We start from the raw sequence: 13,467 nt of genomic DNA on the forward strand, positions 1-13,467 counted from the left end.
TCATTTAACCTAAAACAAAACAAACAGAAACATACTTTTGATTTTGAAGCAGTCACAGCCATTTTACACAGGTAGGTCTTGAACTTTAGATCTTCCTGTTTCATCCTCCCAAGTAACTAGGATTACAGATTTGTGCCCCCAGCCCCCACCCCAAGGCCCAGCAGAAGCCTCTAATTTCTTTTCTTTCCTTTTTAAATAAGAAAGCCTTGGAATATATGTTGAATATCTCTCATCCAGAATGCTTGGTACCAGAAACATTTAGGATTTGATGTCATTTACGGACTTTTAAATTTTGCATATGTTTGGGATTTGGCTCAGTGGTAGAGCGCTTGCCTAGCAAGCGCAAGGCCCTGGGTTCGGTCCCCAGCTCCGAGAAAAAAAAAAAAGAAAGAAAAGAAAAAATTTTGCATATGCATGATGAGCTATCTTAAGATGAAACCCAAGTCTAAGCATGAAATTCTTTTGTTCTTCATTCCCACACTCTTTATACATACAGAAGGTCATGTTGTAGTTTTATTTCCTTTTATTTAAAACAGACTTGCTCTGCTGCCCAGGCCAAACTCAGACTTGTAAGCTCAAGAGATCCTTATATCATGGCTTTTGGAGTATCTGGGACTACGTGCCTAGCCTAAGCAGTGCCTTGAATAATTTGTCACATGTGGAATTTACCACTTGGGGCACCACATTGATGATAATAAAGATAGTTTGGATTTGGGAACTTTTGGGATTTCAGATTTCTGGCATGGGGCACTTAGTGTGTACTGTTATTTCCAGGTAAATAGATGTAATGAACCGGAAAATTACTGAAGGCAGGAAAGTAAACTTCCTTCCCTAAGGGAGATGTCAAGCAGTGTCTGCCCGTCCTCCCCAGGCCCCAAGGACACACTGAAGCAGAATTTTGCTAAAGTTCACTCCATGATCCAGTGACTTCATTGGGTGTCCCTACAGAGCCTAGGAGAGGGGTTAGGGTATTCAAACCCCCCACAATCCAACACACCTGGCAAGCCTTACCCCAAGACCAGGGAGGGCTCTGCATTCCCACAGGCTTTCCCAGTCTCTACACACTCTAGCCTTTCCCTAAGCCATGTGTAGCATTGCTATGTGGGAGGAGCAGCGAGAACTCTGGAGAGGCTGTGCCCTACTCCATGCCTGTGTGGGTGGTTGGGAACTGTTAGCAAGTCCATCTGGGATGGTCTCTTGAGGGGAGGGCACAGCTGTAGTCCACTGAATGTGATGACTTTGAACGTATTCACTTACAACACATTCTGCAGTGTTTTTCATTTAATCCTTACACTGAGTATATAGGAAAGGTATCCTGCATTTCCACTCAGAAGAGACACGAGTTGAGAACATCCCGAATGTGCAGATCCAGGGCAGAGTCAGGCTCAGTCCAAGCACGTAGAGGCCATTGAAAGTGCTTGTTTGCTGTTCCTGCTGTGTTCATATAAAACCCAAGCTTTTCTAACTGGAGTTTCTCTGGGTAGCCTTTGAGGTAACGCCACAGACAGCTTCAGTGCCATTGTTTGCATGGGTCTTTAACAGGAAGGTTGCAGTGAGGTTGAGGCCAGCTGGGGATATAGAGTGAGACCCTGTCTCAAAAGCGAAAACTGAAATGAGGTTAGATGTAATGGTGCATACCTTTAATCCTGGCAGGGAGAGGTAGAGGGATTTCTGTAGGTTTGAGACCAGTCAGAGCTACATAGTAAAACCCTGTTTTTTGGTTTTTTGGTTTTTTGGTTTTGTTTTTGGGTTTTTTTTGGGGGGGGGGTGGGGGGCGTTGAGCGAAGGCTACGCAAAGAAACCCTGCCTTAAAAAAAAAAAAAAAAAAAAGAACCTAACACTGGCAACTTTCAGGGAGCCAATCAGTCACTCCCTTTATTTTCCTTGTCACTCGTAAGAGAAGTCCCCAATGATGCTGGAACAGTAAGGGCGCCTTGTGCATATGGCGTGGCCGTTGTGCAGTTGGTGTGTTGCTGCTGCTTTCCATCATGGTTATCACTACAGATTTATCGAGTTCTTTCTTTTCATTTTGGTTTTAAATTTGTTTTAGATTTATTTATTTTGTGTGTGTGAATGCCTCATCTACATATATGTGTGTGCTCCATCTGTGTGACTGGTACCCAGGAAGTCAGAAGATGGCGTCAGATTCCCCCAATCTGGAGGTAGAGGCTGTTGTGAGTCAGCGTGCGGTGCTGTGAACAAAAGCTGGATCCTCCTCTGCACGAGCCACAAATGCTCTCAACCTCTAACCCATCTTTCCAACCCCGCGTCCTGTGCGTGCTAAGCATGTTCCTTACCCTTGAGCCCCGCCTCAGCTTTATCATGGGTTATCTATCTATCAGCATCTTTGTCACGGGGCAGAAGCTAGCATTCGGGTCCTCTTTATATAGAGCTTTGTGTGGTTTTTGTCTCTCCATCAGGTAAAGAAGATTGTTGAGGAGCCTGTTCTCAAGTCCTTAGATGCAGCTGTAGCCAGAGTGATGGAGGTATGTACCTTCTGAGGACACCACACCCACCACTTGCCTCCTACCACACAGTGCCTCTGACTGTGGTTCAGTCTCCGTTCCACACCCACCACTTGCCACCTACCACACAGTGCCTCTGACTGTGGTTCAGTCTCTGTTCCACAACTGAAAGGTTCTTGAAGGTTAACTGATGTGCCTGTGTCCACCTGGGTCTGGGTTTTATCTTCCTTGCTCCTTTGATGCCTCCAAAGACTGCGGGGTGTACTTACAGGATCATGTAAGCCTGACTTTTAAGTGTATGTGGTAAATATCTGAGGGACTTTTACAAAATGTTATTGGAGCCAAGGCCTACAGATATAATTATATAACCATCACCTCTGGGTTCTGGGAAGTTTCAAAGTCTCTGTGGACATGTGTCAGAGTGGGATTATTGTGCTCTGTGTGTGTGTGTGCGTGTGTGTGTGCGTGTGTGTGTGTGTGTGTGTGTGTGTCTGTGTGTGTCTGTGTGTGTGTGTGCGCGTGCACGAACATCTTTGCTCTAGCCCCAGGTTCCTTACTTAAACTGGCGTGTCTCTTCTCTTCTGATTGTGTCATAACAGACTAGGGAACCCCCAGGGCTGAAGTATGAAGTAGAAGGACAGCTCCCGGGATCCTCAGTAACTTGGAACTGTCCCTTCTGCTCTACACTTGCAGTCGGCAGACTTTGATGTTAGTGTGTGTGCTATGTGTCCTGACTAAGGGACACAGTTCCCATAATTCCAAGCTGCAATCTGGTGCTTTTCTATAGATCTTCACACTTCAGTGTGAGCTGCCATGTGGATTCTGGGAATTGAACCCTGGCCTCTGGAATAGCAATCAGTATTAACCACTGAGACATCTCTCCAACCTCAGTTCTTTTTTCAGTATATAGTCATACATGGCTGAGGGCATGCCAGGAACTCTGAGGCTTGAAAACCAGGCAGGCTAACGTCTAATACAGTGGTTCTCACCCTTCCTAATGCTGTGACCCTTTAAAATAATTCCTCATGTCCTGGTGAACCCCAAGCATAAATTTTTTTTTGCTATATCATAACTCTAATTTTGCTACTGTTATGAATCGTGATATGAATATCTGATATACAGGATATCTGATTTGTGACCTTCAAAGGGGTCATGACTCACAGGTTGAGAACCACTGAGCTATTGACTTGCTTGGTTTATATCCGACCTGTATTGAAGTCATATGGGTCCTCAGGAAAAATTACGGATTTCTGGAGATCCCCTTTAAGGCTTATCTTTTTTAAATATGTGAATGTTTTAACTGCATATATGTCCATGTACTACATACATGCCTAGTGCCCGTGGAAGCCAGAAGAAGGCATTGGATCCCCTGGAACTGGAATTACAGACAGTTGTGATTTGCCATGAGGGTGCTAGGAATTGAATCCAGATCGTCTAGAAAAGCAATGAGTGCCCTTAACTACAGACCCGTCTATCTCTTTAGCCCCACAGGGCTTCCCTTAGTAGAGGAAAATTGTTGCTATGGCATCCCAGACCCTTTCTTCCTGTGAGTGAGCCAGTGTGATTTTGGTAGTTTTATTTGTTAACAATTTTTTTGTTTGGTTTTGTTTTTTGTTTTTCAAGACAGGGTTTCTTGGTATGGCCCTGGCTGTTCTGGAACTTACTCTGTATACCAGACTGGCCTTGAATTCAGAGATCCACCTGCTTCTGCTTCTGTCTGCAAAGTGCTGGGATTAAAGGTAATATCTACCACCATCACCTAGCTAACAAATTTGGATTTTAGGATAAATATCCACTCGAAGAAATAGTTTTGTTCCAACAAACACGAGAAAAAGTTTTAAATGACTGGGTGTGGTAGTGCACACCTTTAATCCCAGGATTCAGGAGACAGAAACAGTTAGATCTCTAAGTTTGAGGTCAGCCTGGTCTAAGTAATTAGTCCCAGGACAGCCAGAGCTACACAGTAAGACCCTGCTTCAAACACCCCCTCAAAAGAGGCAGTTTTAGATGCTGACCTTAAATATAAAACATTACTCAGTTGCAAGTAGCAAACTAGCTTAGAGGCCTAGAGAGCGTTGGTCTGTAGCGAGAAGGTGCTGTGGTTGAACTTGGATGTGCAGCATGGATAACTCTAAGAACCCTCTGTAGATCTTGCGCTGCTCTCAAGTCTGCCCGTCCTGTTTCTTTGTCTGTGTCCTGCCAGAATGCTGTAAGGGCTGCCAAAGGGCTGGCCAGGGTACAGAGACTGTCCTGGCTCTTAATCCACAGTTCCTGTCAGTGTCCACTGCTACCAATCTGTGTGAGTCCACACCTTCCTCATCATTCCTTGCTCTCTGTAGGATTCTCCACTCCTTGCTTCCTCCACCGCTTTCAGCTGATCATATCTACTGCCTGCTGGGGTTCGGGATCACCACACCAACCTCATGAACACTGGTCTCAATTAAGCAAGAATAGTTATTGAACACACACCCGAAGACCGATTGATCAGGACCACAAAAAGGACTCAGGAGCCTAGGTGTGGTACCAGTCTGTTCTCAGGGCAGGCTTGTTAAGAAAAAAACCACAAGGAGCTCATATACAGGTGCAGGAAGTGTTGCCCAGTGGTCAGCTCTAACTGAAGCCATTTTAGACTGAACAGTTCATATTGTCCTACATAATGCTTTATAGAATTTCTTAAGATTAACAAACCAAACGCAGAACATAACAGGATATGCGATCAGTTGACCGTACTCTGAGTCACGTTACTTTTCTGTGTCAGTGACTGGCAGGCATATTATAGCAACAATATCAAATAGCTGTCGGCATGGCTATGCTGGGTTGGGGTCGGGTAGGCAGAACCCAACATGGAGGACTGCATCTTAGCTCAATAGACTTTGTCTTGAGGGCTCTTTTTAACCAGTACTACAATTAGACTGATAAAGGATGATTCAAAATTAATTTTAATTATAAAATGTAGACTAAATCTGGAAGTGCTCTGGCTGTAGTATCTTTCGACATAGATTGTGGGTCCTGTTGGGTTCCCTCTGGTCTGGTGGGCCCTTGCCTGTCCTTCACTTCCTCATTTCCCATGTCAGGCCGAGGACAGTGACTAGTTGGTGGGTTTTTGTTGTTGTTTCATGGACCTCCTGCGTACGTCTGCCTTCTACTGAAGAGGATGAAGAGAGTAATTAAGATGTGTATGTATGGGTCACAGTGAGTAGGTGCTCAGTTCAGACTGCAAAGATCCTAGTACAATTCAGCTGCTGCTTGTCCTCTGTGTGCAGAACAAAGGCAGGTCAAAGAGTTCCTGGTCAGCGGCCTTGTGCCTCTTCCCTCTGCAGGCCAATCCCAGTGCTGACCTATACTACACGACCTTCAGTGATCCCGTCTACCTGACCATGTTCAAGATGCTTCGAGACACTCTGTACTATATGAAAGGTAAGGGTTGGTGGAAGTGGGTGTGAGCAGAGGACAGGCTCCCTGGCCATTCTCACGGCTGGTACTTGATGTCTGTTGTTACCAACTCAAAACTCATTTGTGGAAGCCAGCTCTGGCTGAGGTGGCTTATGAGTGCAGGCCTAGCTCCCTGCAATGACAGGCTGAGCCCAGGAGTTTGAGACCAGCCTGGGCTACATAGCAAGAGTACTCTGTCTCAAAAAATAAAAGACCATTTGTGAGCAACATGATCACATGACTGAATTTAGAAGAAATAAGGAAATTTTTTAAAAATCTGTTTTTGATGTTAGTACTGCCAATGATGGCTAAGAGTTGGGTTTATCTTCTAATATGTCTTTCTACACACCTAGTGCCATTGTCCTGTACATACAGTTTTACATATTGAATTTATATATTCTAGAAAAAAGGGTATTTGCTTTGTGGCTTTTAACTCAGAGTTAATAATTTTTCATATACACTAAAAATTATCATTTCCTCCCAATGTCTCATATGATATTCCCATGCTGTTTCTTCATAACATCAAATGTTCCTCTTAAATATGTTTTGGTGACTACATAGTATTCCAAGATATAGATCACTATGATTTAGTTAACTGGCTCTAATCTAAAGAATTAAGAGTGTTGCTGAGAGACGGTCTCCTAGGGATCCCAGCAGCCGAGCTTTGGGTTTACTAAGGAGTTACTGAGGGATGATCACCTTGGCTAGTTAGTGGTCTGAGCGGTGCTTGTCACAGGGACTCTGAAGTGTTCAAGTCAAAGGATGGGAATTTGGAAAGTCTCTAATATTTGAATATTCCAGACAGCCATGGAATTAGCTTCCAGTTGCAACCAGCCAACTGTTCTTCTGCTGTCTTATGACTGGTCACTATTAGAAAATATATCATTAGGTATTTCCTGTTGTCAACTGAATGATCCCATTTGATGATACCTACTGTAAAAGACGGTGCTGTGGGCTTAGGGTAGAGCTTCAGCAGTAGAGCACTGGCTACAAGTGCAGGAACCTGGACTGATCTTTAGCACCACCAAAAACCAAACCAAACCAACCCAAAACCCTGGGTCTGACTTCCCAGGAAAACTCATTCCTCTGACCCACAAAGTGTATGCTTTGGGGAACTGTGACACAGCCTGTTCATGCTTGGCCCTGCAGGCATTAGAGCCACAGTAGCCAGCTTCAGAGGTCACCTTTGTTTCTGTTGAGCGGGAACATGCTTTGCCATTGGCACCTGCTGCCTGTGTTGTTGTACAACTGTTTCCATCTGTGACTGTCCCCCACCCCATCCCAAACTGTCTTTCCCACAGACTTACCCACCTCCTTTGTGAAAGAGATCCATGATTTTGTGTTGGAGCAGTTCAACATGAGCCAAGGGGAACTCCAAAAGATTCTCCATGATGCAGACAGGATCCACAGTGAGATGAGCCCACTCAAACTGCGCTGCCAAGCAAATGCTGCCTGCGTAGACCTCATGGTGTGGGCTGTGAAGGATGAGCAGGGTGAGTTCCAAGCTACCTCCCTGCATCCCGTGAACCCGAGGCCTACCCAAGGAACATATCTCTATGTGTTTCCCAAAGTAACTTCTGGAATCTCGACCCAGGCATTTGCAGTTCCATCCTGCAGTGTAAGGCAGTGAACCTGGGAGGGAGGGGAAGCCTAAGGCCACTGAGCCTGTGCATCCTTTCTGCCGTTTTTTGATGGTACTTCAGAATTTGCTCTGGAGAGGTGGAAGTTCATTGCTGGAGGGTGAGAAGTTGTTCCAGTGGGTGGGGGAGTCTGGGAAACATTCTTGCAGAGTAGAACACTGGGACAAAAGGGGTCCCAGCCAACAGAGAAAATATGGTAAGCATACATCATGTAGGTGCCTACTTCAGAGCTCCCGATGCTATCTGTCACTGTTAATACCTGCAACAGGCATTTCTGTGGGACTTAGCTAAGTCCTATGATTAGTCTCTGTGAGCATTTCCTGAATGTTGGGCTTTGGTGATCATTTGTATCTGCTTCTTATCTTAAATTAAGGTGCAGAAAACCTTTGCATCAAGCTGTCTGAAAAGCTGCAGTCCAAGACATCCAGCAAGGTCATCATCGCCCATTTGCCCTTGCTGATCTGCTGCCTACAGGTCAGTCTCAGTGACACTTGAGACACTCACTTCCCATGCACAGGGTGCCCTTACCTTACTGTTGCTCAGGCTGTACTTGATTCCCCAGTGTCAAGCAAGAGACAAATTGTCCTTTAAAAAGTCTGAGTAGAGCTTGCTGTGAGCTAAGCATATGCTGCTGCATACAGGGTAAGTGCTGTCCAAGAGCTTAAAAGAGGGCCCGTGTCCTCCATGATCTGAGACAGCCTTGCCTCCAATCAAGGCCAGCAGGTGAGTCGTTGACACACACCACAGGGCCTCACAGAAAGATGTCCTTATAGTGCTGAGTTGTGCATGGCTCAGGCTCCCTCCCTGGTACAGATCCAGTGCCTCCATACCGGTCACTGCTTAATAGCCTGCTTTGCACCTTGACTTGCTTATTTAAAAGGCACGAACAAACATATACATGGCCTTGACTGGTAAAGAATCAATACCATGACTACTTGGGACATTTTAGTGAGACTTGGACATCAGAAAGGTTAAGCATCCCAGGGCCTCGTAGATGGTCCTTTCCAGACAGTGTGATGACTTGACGTTGTGTTGCAGGGTCTGGGCCGCCTATGTGAACGGTTCCCGGTGGTGGTCCACTCAGTGACACCATCTTTGAGAGACTTTCTGGTGATTCCATCCCCAGTGCTGGTGAAGCTCTATAAGTACCACAGTCAGTACCACACAGGTAACGGCTCCCGTCTTCTGCATTCAGGGCTCTTGTGGCCTCGAGAAAGGGACAGTAACTGAGTTAGTTCTGTGCCTACACTAGTTTGTGCCCATTCCTCTTCCTCTACATCTTGCCTTCTGTCTTTCTCTACAGAACCCCCGCTCCCTAGGTTTCAGGCTTTTCTCTGCTTCCCACTGAAGGCCCCCTGTAATCTTGTGCTTTTGTTTTGTTGGTTAGGTTGGTTGTTTGGTTTGGTTTGGTTTGGTTTTAGAATTTTCTCTTGAGAAAGTAAACCAAAAACACTTTTGATTTATAATTGTGATGTTTCCTAGTTTAGGGAACTATTTTTTGAGTCAGTTATTATATCTTAGTTAAGGAATAGTGTAGATATTTAAGGTTAGACTTCATATCTCCCAGGCTTCTGTCAAATGCACCACCACCCAAAACCATACACATTTTGCCTACTGTGTGCACACTATGGAGGGTACCTCCCAGAAAGGACTGTGCCTCAACGAGCATCGGAGCTGCACTCACGTGCACATATGTCCATTATTGTTGAGCATCGGAGCTGCACTCACGTGCACATATGTCCATTATTGTTGTTGTTGTTGGACACAGGGTCTCTCTACATAACCCTGGCTGTCCTGGGACTTGGTATGTAGACCAGGCTGGCCTCGAATTTACAGAGATCTGCTTGCCTCTACCTCTAGAGTCCTGGGATTAAAGATGTGTGCTACCACACCGGGATTTGTCATTTTTTAAATGGTTCATTAAGAAATTGCTGAGTTGGGGCTGGAGAGATGGTTCAGCGGTTAAGAGCACTGACTGCTCTTCCAGAGGTCCTGAGTTCAATTCCCAGCAACCACATGGTGGCTCTCAACCATCTGTAATGGGATCTGATACCCTCTTCTGGTGTGTCTGAAGACAGCTACAGTGTACTCATATCCACTAAATAAATAAGTCTTTAAAAAAAGAAAAGAAAAGAAAAGAAATTGCTGAGTTACCTGTTAATACTTTATAACCCACCGTCCTTTGTTTAAACATGTTCCTTCACCCCTTCCTGTTGGTCTCGAGGCCTTAATTCTAAAATGTTTGGTCTGGTCAGTTAGCCAGGAGTTGTAGTGCATGTCTTTAAGGAGGCAAGCCTGGTTCTACATAGTAAGCTCCAGGCAGTACAGGAAGGAAGGAAGGAAGGAAGGAAGGAAGGAAGGAGGGAGGGAGGGAGGGAGGGAGGGAGGGAGGGAGAGAGGGAGAGAGGGAGGGAGGGAAGAGAAGACAGAAGGAAGGGAGGAAGGCAAGCCTGTGGGTAGGATATGTGGTCAGATAGTTTTGAGTCTTGCTTCTATGAGCTAAAGTTGACTAGCTTGCTGTCCTAGTTGTACACAAAGAAGGGAAAGAAAGTGAAGGCTGAATCAGACACAGGTTTGAACTTTTGTTTTTAGTTGCTGGCAGTGATATAAAAATTAGTGTCACCAATGAGCATTCTGAGTCAACTCTGAATGTCTTGCCCGGCAAGAAGAACCAGCCATCCATGTATGAGCAGCTCCGGGACATCGCCATTGACAACATCTGCAGGTAGTTGAAGAAAGCCTCTGGGGGTCGGGGTTACTGGATTGATATAAAAGGAGTGGGTTTATCCCTTTTATTTAAAGCTTGTTTCTATTTATTGTATATTTATAAAAAGACTTGTTTTTATTTTTTAAATAAAGATGTCTTCCTTTTCTTGGTAAAAAAAAATTCAAAATGTTTATTCAAGAAAATTAGTAATATATAAAAAGGATCGATCCATAATCCATCTTCCAATGTAACATGTAATTAAAGTTCCTTTGCTTTGGAGACTTTTACTTCATGCTCTTGTTTTGCCAACTTGAGAACCAAATACCTTCTGATTTGTAGGAAAGTCCCCCTTTGAATTCTGGCGCCTCATTCTCAAAAAGCAAATTGAGACAGTAGCTTAGATGCCTTAAGAGCCTAATAGATGTGGCATGCAAGACACACCCGAGAAAGAAGATTTTGTGTTTTTAGGGGCTTTTAAACTTTCCATTTTCTCTGTTGTGCAAGCATTTCTCCTTAATAAGAGATGCTGGGTAGAGGTAGGGGTGCAGCTTATTGGCAGGGTGTGTGCTTTGTAAGGACCTGGAGTTAATAGGGGAGGCTGGATACATAATGTCCCTCAGCTATCCTCGGAGTCAATAAAGGAAGTGTGAAATTGGAACTAGCTGGGATACTTTTTTCTGGAGAAAGCTGTTCCCTCCAAACAAGCAGAGTGATTTAAGTGATTGTTTTCAGAAGAGATATTACCAAGTGGGCAAATCTGTGGTAATCTCGAGATTCATTCTTTGGAATGATTTCATTCAGATTTCTGGAGTAGAAACTTCAGAGCTGCTATGTAAAATGCTGTAGAGCTTAGCAAGAACAAAGCAAGCAGAAGACAAAGCCTGTCACCATCTTGACACTTTGTGTCATGTGTCATGTGTCATGTATCATGTGGGTGCTCTGCTGCACAGGTGCCTGAAGGCCGGCCTCACCGTGGACCCTGTGATCGTGGAGGCCTTCCTGGCCAGCCTCTCCAACCGGCTCTATATCTCCCAGGAGAGCGATAAGTAGGTGTCTGTACTTGGGAAGTAGACCCTTGTGCTTCACTCGCCTGTGTGTGTGTGTGTGTGTGTGTGTGTGTGTGTGTGCGTGCGCGCTCACAGTGTAGCGGTGATTGGGTCTGCTGAGGGTTCGGTTCAGGGTCAGTCTTAGACGACAGTGCTGGAGTAACAGTTTGGCTCTCTGTCTCTGAATGTGGCTCCTTCAGAGGAATGCTTCTTTGAGGTGGTGAGGAAATCTACTCTTTGGATTTTGTTTCACCACTGCCTGCCTCAGAGCTTTTCTTTTTACTTTTTGGGTTTGTTTTTTTTTTTTTTTTTTTTTTTTTTTGGTTTTATTTGTTTTTTGATAATTGTTTACCCAGAGAGACAGGGTTTCTTTGAGTAGCCCAGGCTGTCCTGGAACAAACTCTGTAGACCAAGCTGGCCTTGAACTCAGAGATCTACCTCCCCTGTCCCTGTCCCTTCCCCTGCCCCTAACCCCCCCCCTACCCCCTCGCCCCCCAATGCTGGGATTAAAGGTATATGTCACAGCTCTGTACTCTCAGAACTTTTCTTAAACACTTCTTTTCTTCCCTTCTGTAGGGATGCTCACTTGATTCCTGACCATACCATTCGTGCCTTGGGACACATTGCAGTGGCTCTGAGGGATACCCCAAAGGTCATGGAGCCAATTCTGCAGATCCTGCAGCAGAAATTTTGCCAGCCCCCCTCACCCCTCGATGTGCTCATCATCGACCAGCTGGGCTGCCTGGTTATCACTGGAAATGTAAGGAAGAGCCCTGTAGTAGGCCAGAGCAGGAACCTTTGGTTATGAGGGAGGGGTACAGAATTGCACTGTTCACATACCTTGAAACTGACCTAAACTCTCACAATGATTTCTACACTGTATGATGAGAATAATGTAGTCAATGGTTTTATGGGTCTTAGGAAAAGAAATCTCAGCTAATTTCTTGTCAGTGTAGCTAGCATAAAGAAGGGTCTAAATGATAACTACTTCTCTTTTGCTTTTGATTTGGGGTTTTCTTAGAGCTCTAGAAATGGATCCTTATCCAAACACCCTGATACATGCTTGTAGTCCCAGCATCTGAGAAGTAGAGGCCAAAGGATTAGGAATTCAAACCCATTCCTTGCTATATATAAGACCCTATCTCAAAAAAACAAAGGGCTGAACATGTTGCTTAGTGGTTAGAAGCACTGTGGAAGGCCCAGGTTCAGTGCTAAGCTCCCACATCAGGTGCCTCAGGACCTTCTATAGCTTCAGCTCTAGGAGATCTGATGCTATCTTCTGACCTCTAAAGGTACCTACATGTCCACATAATTTAAAATAGAATCGTAAAGCCCAACGTGGTGGTGCACACCTTTAATCCCAGCACTTGGTAGGCAGAGGCAGGCATGTCTCTATGAGTTTGAGGCCAGCCTGGTCTACAAAGCAAGTTCCAGTACAGCCAGAGCGACACAGAGAAACTCTGTTTCAAGAAAAAGTATTAAAATAAATAGTCTGGGCATGGTGTGCACACCCTTAATCCAGCACTTAGGAACCAGAAGCAGGAGGATCTCTGTGAGTTCAAAGCCAGCTTGTTCTATATGGTAAGTTCTGGCCAGCCAGAGCTTTATAATAAGACCCTGTATATAAATCAGTCAATCAATAAAGTAAACACGGCTGGCAAAGATGGCTTAGACTTGCCGACAAACCTGGGACTTGAGTTTGGTGCCCAAACCTGAGTGATGGAAAGAGAAAAGGGCTCCCACAAGTGTTCCTGACTGCCTCGGCACTTACACACACACACACACCTGCCTGTGCATCCTGCCTGCGTCCCCTGCACAGTCTCTTTTGTTACCAGATTCCAGAACTTTCTCCCTGGGTGATGACAAGAAGGGCCTTCTCCATCTAGGAATGGCCTCTTGGTGACAGGATCTCTTGCTCTCTTCCAGCAATACATTTATCAGGAAGTGTGGAATCTCTTCCAACAAATCAGTGTGAAGGCCAGTTCAGTTGTATATTCAGCCACCAAAGACTACAAAGACCATGGCTACAGGTAATTCTTCTGTACCGAGTTGCTTTAGGTCTTGACAGCATTGAATTCCGAGGGAACTTGGAGAATTTGCCTGTTTTCCTTCTTACAGAAGAACCGTATGCTATAAGTCAATGTACATATAAGGCAGCATGTGAAAACTCGCACACA

General features: G+C 45.0%; 1 protein-coding gene across 5 annotated transcripts in view; it reads left to right on the forward strand.

The window, feature by feature from the left end:
* Window positions 1–13,467, forward strand: part of Pi4ka (phosphatidylinositol 4-kinase alpha) — a 123,189-nt gene that overhangs the window by 32,398 nt on the left and 77,324 nt on the right. For all 5 annotated transcript variants that reach the window (XR_015632861.1, XR_015632860.1, XR_015632859.1 and 2 more), the window contains 9 exon segments: window positions 2,421–2,486; window positions 5,786–5,882; window positions 7,199–7,390; window positions 7,911–8,011; window positions 8,576–8,705; window positions 10,130–10,262; window positions 11,195–11,290; window positions 11,867–12,050; window positions 13,217–13,320. Coding sequence is in view for 2 of the 5 variants with exons in the window: in NM_001415014.1 (NP_001401943.1) it covers window positions 2,421–2,486; window positions 5,786–5,882; window positions 7,199–7,390; window positions 7,911–8,011; window positions 8,576–8,705; window positions 10,130–10,262; window positions 11,195–11,290; window positions 11,867–12,050; window positions 13,217–13,320 (1,103 nt within the window). In the remaining 3 variants the exon portion in view is untranslated.

The sequence above is a fragment of the Rattus norvegicus genome, chromosome 11 (assembly GCF_021556685.1).
Source record: "Rattus norvegicus strain SHRSP/BbbUtx chromosome 11, alternate assembly SHRSP_T2T, whole genome shotgun sequence".
In the NCBI taxonomy this organism is placed as follows: Eukaryota; Metazoa; Chordata; class Mammalia; order Rodentia; family Muridae; genus Rattus; species Rattus norvegicus.